Source organism: Haliotis asinina, chromosome 8 (genome assembly GCF_037392515.1).
Source record: "Haliotis asinina isolate JCU_RB_2024 chromosome 8, JCU_Hal_asi_v2, whole genome shotgun sequence".
In the NCBI taxonomy this organism is placed as follows: domain Eukaryota; kingdom Metazoa; phylum Mollusca; class Gastropoda; order Lepetellida; family Haliotidae; genus Haliotis; species Haliotis asinina.
The window spans coordinates 48579599-48601160 of record NC_090287.1 but is presented as its reverse complement, the minus strand read 5'-3'; the positions used below and the strand labels follow the sequence as shown (position 1 = coordinate 48601160).

Below are 21562 nucleotides of genomic sequence, written 5' to 3'. Positions count from 1 at the left end.
TTAAAGCACATCTTGAGATGGGCGAAAGCCATGTCGAGTATGAGAGTCTGAACAATGTTGTGTTAACTATAGTATGCTGAGGCAGTAAGGCGAAGCTTATCGTATAAAACATATGTGGAAAGAGTCGTATGGTAGAGCTTCATTATAACCTCTCATACACACGAGCCTGATATTGGATAATACCCTGTCGTCAGGAGAACTGTCAACGAATTCATTTCTCACCTCGTAATCTATAATGTTGGTTATAACTAAACTGGAGCACTAACCGTTTTTCTCGCAGATCATGGTGGCTGGAACCCAATGGCCCTGTCTGTCGCATGTAGACGTCGTTGTGCCGTCATTGGCGTTGACGTATTGGAATCGACAAGAATGCTTGTATTCAACCACACCGCCAGCTTTCACAATAGGACTTCTTGAGCCAACTGAGTCGGTAATCGTTGGCTTCTCACGACAGCTGGGATCTGAAGGAGAGAATGCAGAATCGCATCACCATTGTGCATGAACATAAGTGTTTTACTATGTGTCAGCTGGACTGAATTATTTCCAGGTCGTCGTGATATAGTCCAGGCACTGTGATTGCTGCGTTGAATAGCATTCGCTTATTTAGAATGTAGGATCAAGCAAGGTACCATTTACTTTTTCGCGAATTTGGGACCCAAATTTTCAAGAACCGTTGTGTTAAGTTGTATCTATCACGCAAGTTTGATAATGGAAAAGAAAAGAAAGACTACACCAAATAAGGGTAGGATCGGGTGAGTTTCGTATGCGATATTTTGGGGGATGTGAGCTTAGGAACATTGCAACATTCAATACAATGGTGATCCACGAGATGAGTACATGGTGACTGACGATTCCTCGATTCCAGTTCATTTGCGGATGACACAACTATGATTTTAGATGGGTCTGGGCGCTCATTTAGGGAAACATTACAAGTACTTGAACCACACGCATCCATATCTGGACTCAAAATAGCTATTGGCAAAAGCACAGTTATATGGAAAGGGTCAAAACAATATTCAAGTTTGCAATACTGTCGAGAAAACAACAACCTTGACTGGACTCAAAAACCCTTTGTACTTCTAGAAGTTCTATTTCAAAGTAATAAAGCAGAAACGGTGGGGGAAAATTATATCGATAAAATAAAATAAAAATTGAAACGTTATTAGAGACCATACACCTTTAGGAAGAATAACTATTCTAAAGAGCTTGATTTTACCAGCACTTAATCATCTCTTGATGACAAACACTAAATTAGAAACGATAGTGAATCTTCATAAGAAATGTTTCTCCCTTATTTGGAAAGGTAAACCTGATAGAATAACGCTGTTTAATAACAAAGCATATCAAGAAAATACTGTAAAAGTACAAGCTATACTTGAAACAATTAAATCCCAGAAAATACCCATGGATCAGAGGATTGTCCTTACATGACTCCAAATTTAATAATCTGTTGTATGCTTCACAACCAGTGAGGCAACAAAAACCCACAGAAATGGGGCCATTGTTTCTTAAGACACATTATATTAAAATATTCCAAACGCATCAGCCCGTTCTAGAAAGATGTATTTGAAGCCTGGTCTGAATTACAAGAACAAAGTAAATATGAAAATGACTGTCTCAGCAGACAGTACATATGGGCAAATGATCAGATGACAATAGTGAGAAAACCAGTAGTATATGAAAGCGATTTCCTAAAAGATAATACATTTGTGTCTTATAAAGAATTCTTAGAACAGTATGGGTTAAAACAAATTCCTTGAATATACAGGATCATATTTAAAACAGAGCGGACACAAAATTAATATTCAGGAAGATTTACCTTTTAAACCTTAGGTTGGACAAACTACTCAGAACTAAGAAAGGATGTAGAATATTTTAAAACAGGCTTCTCCACAAGGAAACTATAAACAAAACTGCTTTATCAAAGTAAGTGGAAGGGACTGAACACAGATATCACACTTAATCGGTGGAAAACATGCAATTTTATACCATTTCTGGCATCTTCTCCATAGGATCCTCGCAACCAATAAAGATTTATATAAATACAAACTTACAGAATCCCCACTTTGTACACTTTGTGATGCTGAAGTAGAGCCCATCATTCATTTTTATATGAATGGAAACATGTCCAAAAGTTGTGACAAGATCTACTAGAATGTACTGAAAATGAAACAGACGCCCATTTGAAATTGTATGCAGAAGCCGTTATCATTTGAATAAAAAGAGAGAGAAAATGATATCCATTTTATATCAACAAAAGAATACATATATTCTAGAGAGGTAGCAAACATTGTATCTTCTCTCGCTGGTCTGAAATATAAACTAAATTACAATTATCAATTACATGAATTTAATGCATACTCTCATTGCAAATTTCGTCACATTTTGGTCGTTTGCAACAACTTATTTACAGACAAGATGACTCCGTAATTTGACTTGGTATAAATCATAAATATGCTAACTTGTTAAAAGTGCAAGAAATACTGTACCCAGATCAAAAAGAAAGAAAATGATAAAAAGCATCTAGTCCTTGGTAACTGGTACTTTTAAAAGAAAATTTGGAAAGAGAAAAAACAACGACGTAGTAAATACTTATTTCCTACGAAATGATCTTTGAAATTGTGTGGTCGGGTGCACATACTAACCAGATTTGACTTGGACGAGAATGCACATATAACCCAGATGAGATTTGGATGAGAGTGCACACACTTCCCAAATCAGACTGGTCGAGGGTGCACACACTACAGCTTGTGCTTTGGTCTACTGTCGACCCAGATTATATTTTACGCGAGATTTTTTCCCAAGAACGACCATTTCGTGTTTTTAATGTAAATCCCATATTTCATTTCACTGTTCAATCCTAAGCCAGCAGTAATGGTGACATCAGTGTTAGGTGTATCCTCCCCTCGCACGGATAACTGCTGCAACCCTCCTGGTCATGGTGGAAATCCTCTGCCATTCGTCATGAAGAGCCTGGGCTAATCTCTGTAGATTTTGAACAGGTGGATCCCATACTTGAACTTGACGCCCCAGGAGGTCCCATAAATGATCAATTGCTTTGAGATTAGGGCTTCTCACGGGAAGAGGTAATCTTTCAACTGTGTTGTTCTGCAAGTATGCGATAACAGCTCTGGAATGATGGGGCCTAGCATTATCGTCCATAAATTCTGGCCGACTGGCGACGGTGTGATTATCAAAATGCGGGACAACAGCAGCTTCCAGTACTTCCTGTTGGTATCTCTGACCATTGAGTGTCCCTTGAATGGTGATAAGATTCAGCTTACAGTCATCGGAGTCACCGCCAAAGGGTTCAGTTGCATGGATCATCCGCTGTTGATAAGCCTCATTACTCCAGACTCGCCAACGGCCATCAGTAACACGAAGAAGAAAACGGCTTTCATCGGACCAAGGATCCTGCGCCATGTGCTCATGTGGTTTTGCCGTTGATTACACCACGGCAAACGTTGAGCCTTGTGTCTTTCAGTGAGTAATGGTGCTGGCTGAGAGACGAACCCGTTGTTCCGTTGTTCTCCGAGATCTTTGGCATTGGTCATGGGCCTGCGTCTCACTGGGCGAACTAGGGCACGGTCATCACGGGGAGTGGTCTTTCCCGGCCTTCCTGATCGTGGACGATCCTTGACGTAACCTGTCGCCGCATGTTTCCTTACAAGGCGACTAATGACAGTGTGATTGATATTCAATCTGGACCCAATGCTGCGACAACACAAACCAGCTTCATGCATACCAATAATCTGCCATCTGGTATTTTCAGAAAGCCTTGATGCGTCGATAAGAAAGCAATGAGAATGAACTTTAGCATGAAAAGCATGCATCTGAGTCAGCACGTGAATTTCATGCTAACTACATGTGCATTTAGTTGACTTCTCTGTTTTGATCCCTTTTTGTTACAGTCGACAATTATGTGTGTGTGTGTGTGTGTGTGTATGTGTATGTGTGTGTGTGTGTGTATGTATGTGATACGTTACACATGGCAAGACAATACATATCACATCTCTGAAGTATATAGATACACATGCATATGCATATAGAAACATAGATTATCGTGACAGTTTCTATAGATGATAAATGATTAAAAAATAAGGTTACAAAAACACGTTACAGAAATATGTTGGGAAGAGATTGGGTGTTATATTATAAGAGCGCTTCATTGCTCACATAGAACAGAAGACAGAACATAGAACAGCCGATAAATGTTTTCACTTGCAGCATATGTCATTTGGGATTTCTGTTTCATAGTAAAGTACAAATTCTAGTACCTTTCGGTTGAGTCCCATCCGGTATTCGAACCCGCACCCCCAGAGTTAGGCACCTAATCGCCAGCACACAAAGTCAACCGCCTAGCCTGCAGAGCCACCACGACTTTCACAAAATATGACATGTGTTGCGTTTGACAACTTTCTAAATGGCATTGTGCAATCATGTTTCCACTTCCCTATAAAGTGATCTAATCTATTGTATTCCCTGGCTATATACTTTTCGGTTGTAAATGTAGTCTAAGAAATGTTTCAAACAGGGTGCATGTTGTTTAACATTTGAAACATAAATGAATCTTTGGGCTAGAAGTTAAATATGATTTAGTATTTTATTGTTTTAATATTTTCCAAACATGATGGTGAATTTTGTAAAAGAGACATTACACTGGAGGTGGTTATTTAGAAATTGTTCTACATTTTACCAAAAGATTAAAAAAGAACTAAATCACAGTAGAAGAATACATGCGATATGTCTTCTGAGATATTTTTACAGAGATTACATGTATCAGTATCCACTAGTTTCATCTTCAATAGTTTTTCCTTGTATAAAGTATTCTGTAAATACTTCTGTATTTGAAATCTGACACCTTACAATCATTGTACATTTTCTGTAGTATTTGAATACATTACTCCACATTATATGCTCAAAGACAGTATTCCAGTACTCTATCACCCCAGGAGTATTGTTGTTCTCCATCAATTTATCATAAAATACCCTTGAACCTTCAACATTTGAGATCATATCTTGGTATACACTGTTAATGTTTAATTGATTTAAGGAGATAGTACTGTTACCTAAAAGTTGTCTCCAGTTTACTGGAATGTTGTTTAACAAATGATGATGATCTGAGAAGTTTCCTCTTACTTTATACCTCTGCTTTAGCTCATCAAACCTAAGAAGACCATTTTCATTCAAATATCTCTGACATAATCCCTTTGGATGGACAGAAAACTATTTTTCAAAACGCGACAATGCGACTGAGCGACAAATGTCGCGTTGTCGTATTGTCACGCTTTCGTTAAATTTGCTTCCTTTTGCTGTTTTTTTTTGAGTGGGTAGGTTGCACGTGTCTTAGTGTAATGAAGTGAGACTTAATGAAACTATTGTCTGTCTCTCTGCCGGCTGCTCTACAAGGCCAAGTGCGCCAGTTATCGCCCTTTATCGAGCAGACCGGCGTCTGCCATCCACGTTATTTGTCTGTCGATGACGTGAATGTAATCTGATTATTACTGGTAAAGTAAAGGTGAAGGGCTCCTGCCACAACGGCCTTCAGCAACCCATGCTTGCCATAAAAGGTGACTATGCTTGTCGTAAGAGGCGACTAACGGGATCGGGTGGTCAGACTAGCTGACTTGGTTGACACATGTCATCGGTTCCCAATTGCGCAAATCGATGCTCATGTTGTTGATCACTGGATTGTCTGGTCCAGACTCGATTATTTACAGACCGTCGCCATATAGCTGGAATATTGCTAAGTGCGACGTAAAACTAAACTCACTCACTCACCCCCTGCCACAACGCTCTGTCTTGTTACAACATGGCAAATCCACGGTACATACATAACACACGTTTGATCGAAACGTTAAAACACCCCTATACCTGGTTTCTATCACCGTAATGTACAGCCACACTTTTATCTCAACGATGTTCACACGCTTATTGTGAAAAACGCTTGCACGAAACTGTGAAATTGACAATTTTCTAAATCCATATATAGATCAAAATCTAAGTACTAGGTCTTAGTTCCCCATCACCCAAAAAGGTATTACCCTTACCTTTCAAATTAGCATATTAGAGGATGTCATTAAGGGAGACAATGTAATAATATGACAATGAGAGACATAACTTATCATGTGACACATATTGAAACCAAAGTTTGTTGTACATTGCGTGTAAACCCCTACTCTCAACACTATTATGTACATAAATGTTAATCACATACAATCAAGTCATTATCTCAGTGTTTAATCATTTCATCAAAGAATACAACCACAGACCCAAATTATGGAATCGTAGAAGAACATTGTCGCGTTGTCCTATTGTCACGTTCCAGTCTAAGTAAACTTATCCTCAGTACTTTTCGTTACACTCCACCACTGAGTCTAACAAAACCTTATGGGAGGTTGCATCAGGTAACCTTTGAGATTGACCAATCAGAACATAGCTTAACCAAATCGCTAAAGTGCACATTCGCACATATCTTTTTAACTTTTTATGTCGAAAAGGTTTGTACCCGAACGATTCCGAATGCTATTTAGCGTGCGCTCGCTTCCGGGTGATGCACACGGCGTATGTGCAACCATGACAACGGTGAGTAAACAGTTGCTGAAAAATAGTGTTTTGGGCAACATTCAAGGATGTTATCTAGCGGAAATATTAGCTAATGGTAGCCATGTCAACAGAAACCCCAAAGCGTATATAATGCCGGTCAAATAACTGTGTTATATGCGGATTTTTGCTTGTGGAGAGTGAACTGAATATCTTGAAGGTCCCTCCGATCCCTAAATAGTAGCCGTTGTGTGATTGGTTAAATCTATTTAACCGTCTCGCGTTTGATTGGACGGTCATTGGTCGCTGAAAGGTTACCTGACGCGACCTTCTACTAGGGTTTGTTAGGCTCAGTGGTGGAGTGTAACGAAATACACTAAGACTAAGTTTACTTAGACTGTGTCATGTTCCTAGTTAACATGTTCTAATGCATACTATACTCAATATTTTAACAAAGCGCGACAATGCAACAATGCGACATTGGCGCATGTATATCAGTTACTGCGGAATTTATATAACTATAACAAACATGATTACTTTTCGACGTTTTGACAGGGCAGAGGTTACCAGGAATCGAACTCAGAACAATAATACATGAACTTACATGTGGCCGTGAGGTTTGTGGGTTAAGGGGTGTTGGGTAACTCAAGTTTGATGTATTCATCAGGGACGTGGTAAGAGCTCCAGATGCCACACCTATAGCGTGATGCTTAGTTACTGGCAATTCCGATGATAATTATTGTGATTGAATAGGTCTATGTTGAAACAAGACGGTACTGGTACATGTATGGGATTACTGCACCACAAATGAAATGTCGTACTGATAGCAGTTTCTTGAAGCACACACCTAAATTTACTCAAAATTAAGGAATGAGTTGAAACTTGACAGTTATGGTTGACACATTATCGGGAAAGACACGCATAGTTCACACAAACAAAATCACCCAAAACGGTATCATTGAGACACCCGAAAGTCAGCACAGTGTGTGGCTACCATGGGCTTTGATGAAAGCGTTGCATCATCTGTAGATGGAAAGAATTAGCCGGTTGATGAAAGTCACTGGCACATGACCCAGTACAGCCCGTGGAGGAAGTGTCTATGCATGACTTACATTATAACTTCATCTAACCCAGGTTTGGTCAGCTTGAAACAATATGTAATATTTTGAATGGTCTCTCAAGCATATGTCATGTAATTCAAACACGCAAACCTTTTTGGGTGGTCATAATGATCTGTTGTTTGTTGAGACAATTCTCTGTAAATGACCATTTATCTTGGTTAAATGGTGTTCATGCCGAAACATAAGTCTCATTAACGTATTCCGATAATGATCTTCTTTTCAGCCGAGCAGAATTTTCACGAGTTAAAGTGAAAATAGACACCACAAAGAGTTCTGAGATCTCCACGATTTCCAAGTTTCCGTTTGTCAGAGCCCGCTATACGACAGAGTACGAAGTGTTTGCAAGGACTAGGAGCGCAGTGTTGCAATATCCAAGTGCTTCGACTTCTCAAATCATACGGATTACTTTTTATGCATCCAGTTAAATGACACAGTCTAAAAATTCTGGACTGGCTATTGCGCTAAGGTGCGCAGTGAAACTTTTGTAAAAAACTGATAAATAAACATACAAATTAACATACATAATGACTCACAGAACTGACTGATAGACACATGTTATAAGGGCTAAATGTTTTATTTCAAACTACGATGACTGGTATTTATGCTGCAACAGGCGTTTGGATAACCGGTGTATGGTACATTACGTATATGCATGTGCATCAGAAACATAGTGTAAGAATTTAAAAACAAAATGAAGTGTGTGAGGAACTGCTGATCAAAACGTATAATTCATATTTATAACTAAATGTTACATTCTTCAGTTATCAGGGATGTGTAATAATTTGCAAATAAACCTTGTGTATTTGGAAATCAGAGACGTGTTTTACTGAATTGATGGCGACTAAACTTTAGTTGGAATCAAGTCTTTGAATGTCATTTAGAAGTGTAAATACATAAGAATGAAGATTTTATGGATATCAACTTCTTTATGAGAGAACACAACGTTTCGGAGTTAATGCTTACTCCTTCATCACCTGATGAAGGAGTAAGCATTAACTCCGAAACGTTGTGTTCTCTCATAAAGAAGTTGATATCCATAAAATCTTCATTCTTTAGTTGGAATGGAACGCGTAGCGATAAGGGCCTTTTCAATTATCAAACCGATTAAAACTTAGCAACAAAATGATGCACAGGTGCTGTGAAAGGGGTAGAAGGTGAAGTTAGAAGCATATAGTTTTGTAAAGGTTCCGACCTGTCAGCTTGTTCCTAATCTGAGACGCGCTGCGACGCGCTGCGACGCGCTGCGACGTGCTGCGAGCAAACCTTCGCGGCTGTCTTGGTTGACACACAGGCAAACTGTAGCACAAATGGGTTTGCGCAGCATAGAGAAAATGACACGTCTTATTAAATGCGAGCGAAGCATGTAAAGGCTGGCAACTACTTTCCTCGCTTCGGTTCGGAAAATATTTTTCATGTCAAAATAAAATATCGTTACCATCAAAGGTAGACACCCATTTCTCTCTCATATTTCCAACCCTATGGTAAACAATTACTCACGTGAAATATGTTTATTCAACATTTTTAGCGCAACTCGTGGTATTCAGACCGTTCTTCGCCTCCATTTCCCCTTCCAGCTTCCGGTACACTGGAGTGAAGGATGATATTATTCCATATGGGACACTTACAATTACCTCCCCTGCTTCATTCGCCCAAAATGCCAGAATATGTGTTACGAAACAACCTTTGTTTACAATAAGTGTTACCTGTGTACCTTTGATGCTGGCGATATTTTATTTTGACATGAAAAATATTTTTCGATCCGAAGCGAGGAAAGTACGTTGCCAACCTTTGCTCGCTTCGCTCGCTTATAAGAAGACATGTCATATTCTCTCTGCTGCGCAACCCCATTTGCCCTACAGTTTGCCTGTGGTTAACACGATCAAGCTTGGTCGTAACGGCGGCTTAGCTGATTGGCTACTGTGAAAATGCGGAGCCAGCTAAAGGAGGTAATAAAACTATCTGGCCAAACCATATATGCATCCAGAGAAAAGAGGGGATTTCCTGTAACGTATACCCTGGAGAATATCGAGGATGACAATCTGACGTCAAAGTCATTACTTTGTATGGCCACCATTGGAGGCAATTACTGCTCGACATCGTCTCGGCAGACTGGATACAACGACGAATTCTTCCCTACTCTTCCTGTACTGTGATAGCCAGTTGTTGAAGTGTTTCAGGCGTGTTTTGAAGTTGACTGACACGTCAGTCACATTCCTTCCACAGGCGTGCTCTATCAGGTTTAGATCCGGTGATCGGGAAGGCTATAGCAAGACACTGACGTTAGAACTGACATGGTAGCGCACCATGACGTGTCAGATATGTGAAGTGACATTGTCATTCTGGAACAACTCACTCTGTCGGTTCATAATCGGAAGCATGTGAAGTGCAGGGACTTCTCCCGATTTGCAATCAAATTTCCATGAACCACCACAAAATCAGATCTTTGTGTGCTTGATATCTCACCCCACACCGTACCACACCCTCCATCAGTCTGTTAACCTGTCGGATGCAATCAGAGGCCAAAGGTTCCTTTCTCTCTTCCATCTCGCCCGTAAAGAAGAAATGATACATCACTGAACCACACTCGCCTCCAGTTTCTAACGTACCAGTTCTGGACTCAACGACACCACCACAGGATATTGTGCTGTTGAAAGTCTCTCAAAACAGGGGCGACAACTGGCCTTCCTGGTCGAATCCCCACTTCACGGAATCGTTTTTTGACAATTTGGGCGGACAAACTTATCCAACCAAGGGTGCGTGTACGGTCTTCACGCCTGTGACGCAAGTGAGCAACCGTCCTGGCTAGCTTTTCTCGAAACGAACTTCATAAGCCCATTCTTAACACATTGGCTACGATCAAAGTTAAGAATTCTTAGGGCTACGAACGTTTCGAGAATAAGGGCCCTGTTCCTGGGTAATTCTTAAATGGTCACATCTCTTCATCATAGGCGGAACTGGTCTGAACACAACGTTTGCCACTTTAATACAAATCGCATGCTTTTCCGCTTACTTGCATTTTGCATTGAATGTTGTTTTTTGGGGTGACGTTTTGGTAAATATTGCGTTTAGCACTTCTTAAACTAGGAGCGGGGGTTAACATGTCACATTTTGAAGCTGTTTACTATCACATAGACTAAGGCTTAGTCTTCTCTGAATATATATAATTGTGATAGAAACACGAATTTTTGTACCAAGATTTTGAAGAACCATTTTGTTTAGTTCTATCTATCACGCAAGTGCGGCAACGGAAAGGAATACGCTGCAAAGACTACACTAAATATGGGAAGGAAAGGGTGAGTTTCATATGCGATATTTTAGGAAAGGTGAACTTGGAAACATTGCAACATTCAATATAATGGTGAATGGTGATCCACGAGGTGAGTACATGGTGACTGACGATTCCTCAATTCCAATTCATTTGCCGATGACACAACTATGATTTTAGATGAGTCTGGACGCTCATTTAGGGAAACATTTCTTGAAGTACTTGAACCACACGCATCCATATCTGGACTCAAAATAGCTATTTACAAAACCACAGTTATATGGAAAGGGTCCATAATAGAGTAATACACTTATGATGTACGAAGTGAGTACATGGTGACTGACGATAACTGTATCCCTTGGTAACTGTCACTTTTAAAAAAACATGTTGAACAAGAAAAAAGCCCAGTGGTAAATACCTCCAACCTACGAAATTTTGTGGACGGTGCAGATACTACCAAGATTTCACTTTGACGAGGGTGCACATAGTTACCAGATTAGACATAGGTGAGGGTGCACATACTACCCAGATTTAACTTGGACGAGAGTGCACATACGTACCAGATTAGACATGGGTGAGGGTGCACATACTACCCAGATTTGACGTGGACGAGAGTGCACATAGTTACCAGATTAGACATGGGTGAGGATGCACATACTACCCGTATTACCTTGGTCGACTGTACTACCCAAATTATGTTTTAGACTGGATTTTCTTTCAAGAACGACCATTTCGTGTTTACCATGTTAATCCCTCAATATTTCATTTCTTGTGGAATCAGTGGAATCGTATCTGCAACATACTTACGAAGGCTTATGTATTTACACTCAGCAGCAGAGAAGCTGCTAGGCAGATATCCTGCTGCATCAGCCTCGACATAGATATGACAGTCACCTCCTTTCTTCCTTGAGATCTTATTAACCAAGCAACTGAAGCTGGGTACAGTACACAAAGGTCCACGTATCGCCTTGCGCTCACAGTACACGGCAACGACGCAGGAGCTATTCCTGGAACAAGTTTTCATGCACTCATCTTCTGTCTCTTGATCGCTCTCTGAATGAGCGACTTGGATACCACTGATGCCAAAAGCATTATTTAGTACGTCAGCTTCCGTGATATCTTCGAATGGACCGCTTTGTACATCATCTCGGGCTGCTGGTGCAGTGTTTGGTAGACTGTTCATCGGATTTAAAAAGCTGAAGATTCCGAATGTAGAGACCGAGGGCAACGAAATCCCAATGAGGGCAACCGTAATCTGCATCCACATTACTGGGGCCTAGAGATGGCCAATGCAATGACGTACTGTTGGACGAACAGGGAAGTATGAGTGGCTCTCCTCAGTGGCTGGCAGGACATTTATACGAGGCGGTGCGTGTTTCCGATTAATATCAACGGTGTTTTGTTTCCGCAAAACAAGGGATGTCATACGTCCATGTAGCTTATCTAAAATTAATTTGATATATTCACTTTGTAGGGATTAGAATCCGAACTGCATGAACGCTGTCACGCTATGGGAATCATTCCCTTGCTGGTGTTCACACCATTAACTTCATCTTGATTGTCGGGGATGTCGCGCACAATATATTGCGCATAGGATGATGCGCATAACCCTCTACCGTTACTATGCATTTTACAAATAACCTTTAACTGCTTTGCATGAAATCAACCAAAGAGCATAAACATAAAACTTGTTGTCATATCGATATATTTCTGTGCTCTGTACTTCTCCATGAAGGATTTGCGTACTTGTGAGTTCTTTGTGGACATTACATAAGATCACAGCTGAGTTGACTCGCCGACTAGTTGTGCCATGAAGAAAAGTTAGTATATATATATTAGTAACTCATAGGCACTATCATAGTGTTTACGGATCCATGTTAAACGTATACAGTGCTGGAGTTAGCTGCTATATGTGAGACGTGGTAGAGTCAGACTTCGTCCAGCTGGCAACACAGCAGCTGACAAGTGGTGTCACTTTACGCTTGCAAACAAGATAAATAGTTACCTTGTTTATGGATTGCTGTGTTGTATTACGGTGGGGCAATGATTTGTGTAAAAGGAAACAACATTATAACTATTTCTCAAGTGCTTGAAGATTAGTTACGGGATGAAATTAGAAATGGCTATGGCTCTTAAACGTCTGCTAACTGACATGGTTGGCTGCCAGAGAGAACTGACTGCTTCTCTAATGATGTCACAGCTGCAAGAGATAAATGACTGAGACTAGTTAAAACATCCTTTCTTGGTGGATAACATATGATATTTTTAGTTTAAAAGCCATATTATTATGTAGTTAAATGTATATTTTAAATGGTATAAATCCTCTGTTATTTCAAGCAAATATGAAATTATTCGAAACAGTTGACAGGGTCACATCCACACCCACACACCCACCCATACTTCACCCCCACCCCATACACAGACACAGACAGACACACACACACACAGACACACACAGACACACACAGACACACACACAACCGTCAACTGCTCCAAGAGACCACTGGCCTGAGTCACAACCTCAGTCACAATAAAATCTTATGAAATCTTGATTTTGAAGGTTTTCAAGACGGCCGATAAATAACTGTAGCCAGTCTTGCATCACATAGTTGTTGGAGTGTTTCCAGCATTTTGTTTGTTTGAACATGAACATCGTTCACATGCAAATTATGTCTGAAAATTGGTCTATTATACACCAAACATCTGTCAAGAGCGAGAACTGTACAAACAACTGTGATCATGTGGAAGTACTAGCGGTCATGCACTCTTAAAACAATCATGATTATCATATCAATATTGATTGACACGGATAGATCTCACAACTTTTTCAATCGTCAATTAAAACTGAAGTTCCGCTATTGTTCAAAGAGCATATGTGTCTTTTTTGTATCCGTATTTAGGAAATAATTCATGTCCTTGCCATTCTGTGATGCTGATGATCTGTTCCCGCGAGACACCTGCATATGTCATGACAGATGTCTATGTACATGTCGTTAAAATAACATCATGGTTTGAGCCTTGAAACTTTTCACATCCTAACCATGCACTCATCTGTCAAAATTCTTTCATCAATAATATTGAGTACATGTTGGATTTGAACATGGATATTTCACAGTCCTATCTTTACATATCCTTGCTGAACTTTTCAACATAGAACAAATAGTATTTTATGTATATCAAAATTTGAATAGTCGTTTGTTAGTGCTCTTGGATCTCGTGTGTTTAGCATCTGATCTGTCAGTAATTATCTATACCAGTCTTATCGCTGACTATTTCAGAGCGGGCTAAATAAGGGATGAAACACGTGTTTTGGTACGTGTCTGTTGTGTAAACGATATTCGAAACGTAAGAGCGGCGTGTGATGTCGTGCAAAGCTTCAAGTCACATGTCATTTGTCAGTCAGCGTTGCCAGAGACCTTGGATAGGTGACCGTCAAAAGTAACGTGATTCTTGAGTGTGGTCACACACGTCATCTCACATCAGAGAAGTGAGTTGCACCCAGCCGAAAATGGTTATCAGTCATATGAGTCATGTCTGTTAACCTTCTATAGTGCCTCACACGCAGCAATGTGCGCCTAGAGCATCCTCGTTCAGCTTTACATCAGTGGCCTCATGAAGTAAGCGGTACAAATTATGAGCAGGAATTTGGGCTCGGAATCTAAAGTCACGATATTTGCACCTTCCAAAGACACAAGGTTCCAATCTACATACTTGACATACTTATATAGTTTTATGGAGGTAATCACAGAGATCATATTTTAATTCATGGCGAAGGATGACCTCTTTACATGCGTTCCTTTAAGAGAATGTAAAATGAAAATATCTATATTTTGGTCGATTGTTGGTTGGTTGGTTGGATGTTGTTTATAAACCCAGCTATACTACCCATGGGCTCTCTTAATGCGCGCACTATATATATGGTTACATGGAAGATGAGTGAGTGAGTGAGTGAGTGAGTTTAGTATTACGCCGCTTTTTAGCAATATTCCAGCAATATCACGACGGGGGACACCAGAAAATGGGCTTCACACATTGTACCCATATGGGGAATCGAACCCGGGTCTTCGGCGTGACGAGCGAACGCTTTAACCATTAGGCTACCCCACTGCCCCACATGGAAGATGAATATCTCCGTAACCCCACTGTCTAGGGGAACCAATTGCAAACTTTATGCAGATGAACTGCACAAGGATCATGCAGCAAATTGCTGAAAAAATAATCCATACAGATTAAAGGTTAAAACAAATTCGTAACGTTGAAAAGATTATTTTATTGAGTTCAGTAAATGAAACTTAATGAAAATTTATACCAAAGTACTGCACGATATTTGCACATGGTTTTCATCAATTTGATGCATCATCCTGGTAGTTTTCATCTGCACAGGGTTTGCAGATGGTTCAACCAAGTAAGGTATAGTGAGTTCTTAAAGTGAGTCCAAACGTTTGATGGGTGATATATTTTATAACTTCAGCACATATAAAAAATGCAACTTGTTGCTGTGATACCTCAAATACACGCAAAATGGGGGAAAATTTAACCAAAGCGCACAATGCAAAAACGCGACAATGTCCCTCCTCGGATTTCCATAGGTACCTGCCCTGGGCTCCACTTAAACGGCGTGCTGTTGTGCAATTTCTATCCAAATCAGATAAGCTATCTCCGGATAGTGGAATTTTCACTGTCAAAAAAAAAAGACTTTTCTTCACATATATGTGCTGCCTTACATTATCATGGGCGAGAAGCGCTATGGCGGCTTGATCGCTAAAGCAGTGACAGACGGGAAAGTACAGTTGAAGTTGTCGTGCACTGTCATAATGTGTCAGCTAAAAGAAATATGAAACTTGACATTTATTACTTAGCTGATTTGGGGGTAAACTTACTTGGTGGGTGATTTTTGGACGATTTCAATGCTTGCCATAGGCGATTCATTTATCTAATTATTAGTCTGTATTACACAACCTCGTAATACGAACCGCGAGACCTATGACCCCACTTCCAAGCGAGATAAGATGGCCGTCATATTACTCAGCTGATCCTGCACGGAATTGTGGGATGGACAAATTCGGTAACCAAATCTTCTTGTGGAACATTTACAGCATTTGAAGGTATTGTATTGTGGTGTCTGCGTTGGACCAGTACGCATGCGTGGCTATGTAGCCCACCTTACATCCGGCACAATGGTGGAAGAACTCTTCAAACCACTGTATACCGTCAGCAGGGTAGCCAGTAGCTTCTTCTGATCCGTCTTGTCTATGAGCTGCCAGTGGTGAGATACCAGGGGGACAGACTGGCCTGGTTACTGAGAGACAGAGAGGAACGTTGGTTGTTGGTGTAAGCCGTACTAAACAATAGTCCTGATGTAAGACGCAGTTGTGAATATATCTGGACCAGACACTGTTGTGACTGACATTATGACCGTCGATCAACGCTTGCTAAGAATTCTTGCAATACTGAAGGTGTACGAAGAAAATTGCAAGAAACATGAGTATAAACACTGCATCATGACCTGAAGCAGGAACTGCATACTTCTAGAGATTATACCCAAATTAGCGTCTGACGATTCAACCCATGTATGTGGTTTGAGTTGAGCTGTCAAAGCTTTGATGTCAGGCTGACATGTAAAGTTGTCATCCAATACCAAATACCAAATATACTGTCGGTAGATTATAATTTCCACTGCACTTCAACAAAAATGTGAATAATGATGAATAATTGTTATCACGATTGTGATATCTAAAAAGTGATCAAAGAAAGGTAACTAACATTGTAATCCCTCCGTATCTCATACATATAGATAGAAAACAGAGAATAGAGAGAATCGTGTCTGGCAGGCGATATCCAAATCGTGAGAGAAAACTGCGATTGTCATCTCTCGTACCAACAATCCCTAATATGTATGTTTAATCTTGTCACGCTTTGTCAGACGATATCTTAATCGTGAGTGCCAAATGGGATTGTAATCCCATCGTCGTGTCAGGCCTAATTTTATTTTCGTCGTGGACAGGCGCGAAAATGCATAATAAGTACGACAACTGTCTCAAATACACAATGACACGTGAAGGTTCCGGGGTAGAATAGGTCTTCAGCAGTCCATGCTGGTCATAAAAGGTGACTATGCTTGTCGTAAAAGGCGACTAACGGGATCGGGTGGTCACGCTCGCTGACTTGGTTGACACATATCATCGGTTCCCAACTTCACTGATTGATGCCCATGTTGTTGATCACTGGATTGTCTGGTCTAGACTCGATTATTTACAGGCCGCCGCCATATAGCTGGAATATTGTTGAGTGCGGAGTGAAACTAAACTCACTCACTCACATACAAATCTTGTTACAAACACAGATTGACTGGAAAAGATGAAAAGCTATCTTATCATTTAACCTTATGACAATTTCATTGTTAACTAGTTTCACTTAAAAATGACTAGTTTCAATGATCATTAAGGATATATATTTTAAGGTGAGCTCACAGGTGGCATACTAACACATGGAAAAAACATATCTGCTGAAAATGGATAACATGGAACTACCTTTGCTTCAACATACTAAATATATACGTAACACAGTATTGCATTTAAGGTTACCACTTCATGTATAAGTTAAAAGTCTAAGTGCCTTACCATCGTTTTAGACCTTTTAAGTTGCGGAATTGGGGACTTGATGACTTGGCCACGTGGATGCTGAGAGCACATGGCATCATATGAACAACCCAAAGCATTTAGGTCCCCTAATCAGATGTGGAAGGGTATCTTAAGACAGGTTGGATCAAAAACTTAGAATGAAATAAGAATTTTAATTTGGAACTTAAGTGAATTGGGAATGATACAAATTTGGAACTTAAGGAAACGAAAAATGATTCTCTGTATGAATAATTAATTGATTTTAGCCACAACAAAACCAAACAACCGACTACTTCAGATATTGCAAATGAACTAGGTGAAATTTTGGCTAAACTTTCTTCCTCGTCTATATATAGTATAGAAAACAATTAATTTAGAAAATGGGGAACAAATGATTTCTACTAATGGGCATCATAAAACTGGTTCTCAGCTGCCACTGAGCGCACCAACTTGTGGTAAGAGAGGCTGGAACCAGCTTACATATTTATAAAAGTAATACGTATACACAAGAACCAGTTTTGTTTCCAAATTATGACTACATATGACTTTAATAGACCGAACCAAGCGAACAAAGAGCCATTGATGGTCGTAATAGCTCGCTAATTTGGGAATGTTTAGATTGAAACTATCGGTTCTTTCCTGACCATTTGGAAAGGTATGAAACGTTGTTTGTCACCGGAAGCGCTGTGACCTACTTATGGGGCCTATGTAAAATCTGAATGCACGTGTACGTTGCGATATGTTTGACGACTTGGTGGTGATTCAGGAAAATCTTAAAACAACTCAGTATATCTAACAGTTTCTTTCACGTCACTTCTTCCAACTGGGACTCTTGCATGTGATGTGAGAGTGTGATTAGAAGAGAACAGAGTACCACTATACTTATGTAGAAAGCTTCAAGAAATCTCTCTTCTTGAATATTTTGTAAAACGGTGGGTAGCGTGAAAATTATAAGTGCGTCAGAAGCGTCTAGATTTAAATCAATTTACAATGTAAATTTAGAAACTTGCCCACCATCGCCTTCTATCGAGCCTTAACTGAAGCAGTGCATATCTGTCTGTCTGTCTGTCTGTCTAGGAGAAAGCTGCGTGGTCTTAGGAACCAACCTCTGAATTTGCATGCACTTGGCGCTGCCTTGCAAGAGCAATGACGGAGAATCCCCAGCCATGTGTTCACAAGCATCAGGTAGTCGATGAGGAAACGGTGTTTGGCAGTGGTGAATGCACGAGGCGGCCATACACAATATTGAACTCAAGATGGTCATGAAGTGTAATGCTTTCAGATTTGTAAAGATTTACTGGTCTATCGCACGAAGTGCTTACGCAAGTCATGCGAACATTGGTCTAGGGCAACATGATATTGTTGGGGTAGATCTCTTCGATTTTCAGAACCTCGCTGTAGATTGTTTATGGCAGGGTCTCCTAACGGTACTACCAACACAACACGCCGGTCCCTGTAGTACACTGTAGTGCGGTTTGCGTGACATTCTGGTCCCCGTTTTGTCAATACATATACAGCACAAAATCAATCAACAAAAGCAAAACAATCGGTCTGTTTGGTTGTCAAACACATGATCAAGGCTAGGAAACACAGACAAACAATTAAGAAAGGACCGGAACTTGGGCCCAGGTGTTTGGCACATGAAGTGAGACACCCCAGAGCATAGGCAACGTCATGTGCGTTTCATGACGTCTTCGGTTACAGCTCCATATCATACAGCTAGGACTCCACCCTTAACTGACTAACATATCAGTATACCTAACGACAGACTGGATCTAAAGAAACTGTATAATCAATGATGTCATGTCTTTAAGGGAAGGACGTGCTTGGCTATAGTACTGATATAGTATTATGAGGAATCTTTTGTCAAACGAATATGGACCGATAACTTTATCTTGTATCTTTGTATCTTGGTGTAAGGACAATTTCCTCTTGTTAAATGTGAAGAAGACAAAGGAACTTATTGTAGATTTCAGGACCAAAAAAGATAAGATTGAGCCTGTTGAAATTGACAATACCCCTGTTGATATCGTAACAGAGTATAAATACCTTGGCACTATCATTGACAATAAATTATCGTGGAATGCAAGTGGAGATTTTATCTTTAAGAGTGAGTGAGTTAATATTTAACGTCACATCGGCAATATTTCAGCCATATCGTGACGGGAACTTAACACTGAAATGGAATATATGTGTAATATAAAAATCTGTCGACAAAGGACAGCAAAACACAAGAATATCGCAGATATGAATATAAAACCAGCATGAAAATCTAAAACATTGTAATTTAAGAAGACAATACATTATAAAACACGGGCTATAGATCGCCAACAACTGAAGGCAGATCACCATACTAGGGACCATAGGGATTTACAGTACCTTTGCTACCTGCATGGACCCTAGCTGGATTTACACCATCCCTTCAGCTGCTGGCGAGTCTACGAAATGCTAGCCAAATTTAAAATGACAAGAATACTACGATTAAAAACCTGGTAGACTAAAATTTACATCGAATGTTTTGGGACTTACGTACCCTCTCAGGAGGACAATAATTTTACAATACTTCAACCCCCTTTGAGGGTACAGCCATTAACAATACAAGTTACTAATCTAAGCTACCAATATTTAAAATCCATCTATTTACAGAACATATTACTCAAAATTCAACCAAAAAAACAATTTCTTTTAAAAAAACCAATAACTAAATGAGAAGCAACAGTGGTAAAAAGATCCTTGATGATTCTGACATTGAAATATTTTGTGAGGGAGAATTCAACACAGTCAAGCAGAATATGCTTGGCCGTGACTCTCTCATCACAAGGGATACAAAATGGAGGATCCTTACCTTGTAACAGGTAGTTATGTGTATATCTTGTATGGCCAATACGACATCGCCGTAGTATGACCTCGTAGTATGGACTGACAACCCAAGTGGGTATAACCAATGTAAGGTTTTATCTCATGTAATTTATTGATACCCACTTGGGTGTCCCACTTCTTATGCATCAGATCACGGATATAAGATCTAATGGTGGCTTTGAATTCACTGTAAGGAATAAGAAGTGGTGTCACAGATTTGTTGAGTGCTGCTTCAGCAGCAAGTCAGCCAATGAGTTCCCAGAGATTCCTACATGGCTGGGTAACCAACAGAAGACGGTGTCGTATTGGCCAGTAGCAAGATCATTATACAATTCATTAATTTCTATTAAAAGTGGATGTTTGCAAGAAATATTTTTAATATCCTGAAGGTAAGAAAGAGAGTCGGAATAGATTATATATTGTTTACGTTTAGGGTGTCTTTGAATATATTTAAGAGCTGTTAATATGGCGTTAGCTTCTGCTGTAAAAATAGAACTGTTGTCTGGTAATCTAGAGGATATTGTTCTGGATCCAATGACAGAGGCACAAGCCACTGCTCCACCGTCCTTGGACCCATCTGTAAATAAGGATTTATAATTGCTATTTTTATGTTTTAATTGATTATATTCTTGTTTGTTTTGTAATTTATTAGTTTCTGATTTTTTAAAATTTAGTTAATGTTAGGTCCACTTGTGGCCTAATGAATTGCCAAGGAGGAGAAGAAAGAAGTCGGGAAGGAGCTATATTTTCCAGCTCAATACTAGAAGCAGCAAGAAATGGCTTAATTCTGCGCCCAAGGTGCGGAACAAGGGAAGACTTTTTGTTATACAAATCCTCATAAAGAGGATTAAAGACACAATTAAATGCGGGGTTAGCCCTGGGTGCCTTATCTTTAAGAAATGCCAACAAAGACTACACTTTATGCGCATAATGCGATATTTTAATGTTAATCACCACATCCTTTCATGTTTGTATCGTTGTTTTGTTGAATCTGTTTTGACATTTTCGTTGCAGTGGTTCTATGGCAATCTGTCTGCTAAACATAAATCCCATCTGAACAAAATTGTATTAACTGCAAGAAAAATATCAGGTATCAAATATATGGTAACAGAAAAGAATGTAACAGGAGAGAAAATTATTCACAATAATTATTT

The 21562-nt window shown here is 39.8% G+C and overlaps 2 protein-coding genes across 2 annotated transcripts in view; both read right to left on the bottom strand.

The window, feature by feature from the left end:
• The window catches only part of LOC137295284 (mucin-5AC-like), a 70096-nt gene extending 57984 nt beyond the window's left edge, over positions 1-12112 (bottom strand). Inside the window, exons 1-2 of the mRNA XM_067826598.1 lie at positions 11737-12112; positions 267-461 (exon numbers count right to left, since the gene is read on the bottom strand). Of these exons, the coding sequence (XP_067682699.1) occupies positions 267-461; positions 11737-12112 (571 nt within the window). The remainder of the gene's footprint in view (positions 1-266; positions 462-11736) is intronic.
• LOC137294654 (ral GTPase-activating protein subunit beta-like) overlaps positions 1-21562 on the bottom strand; it is a 374261-nt gene that overhangs the window by 20845 nt on the left and 331854 nt on the right. The window lies entirely within an intron of this gene.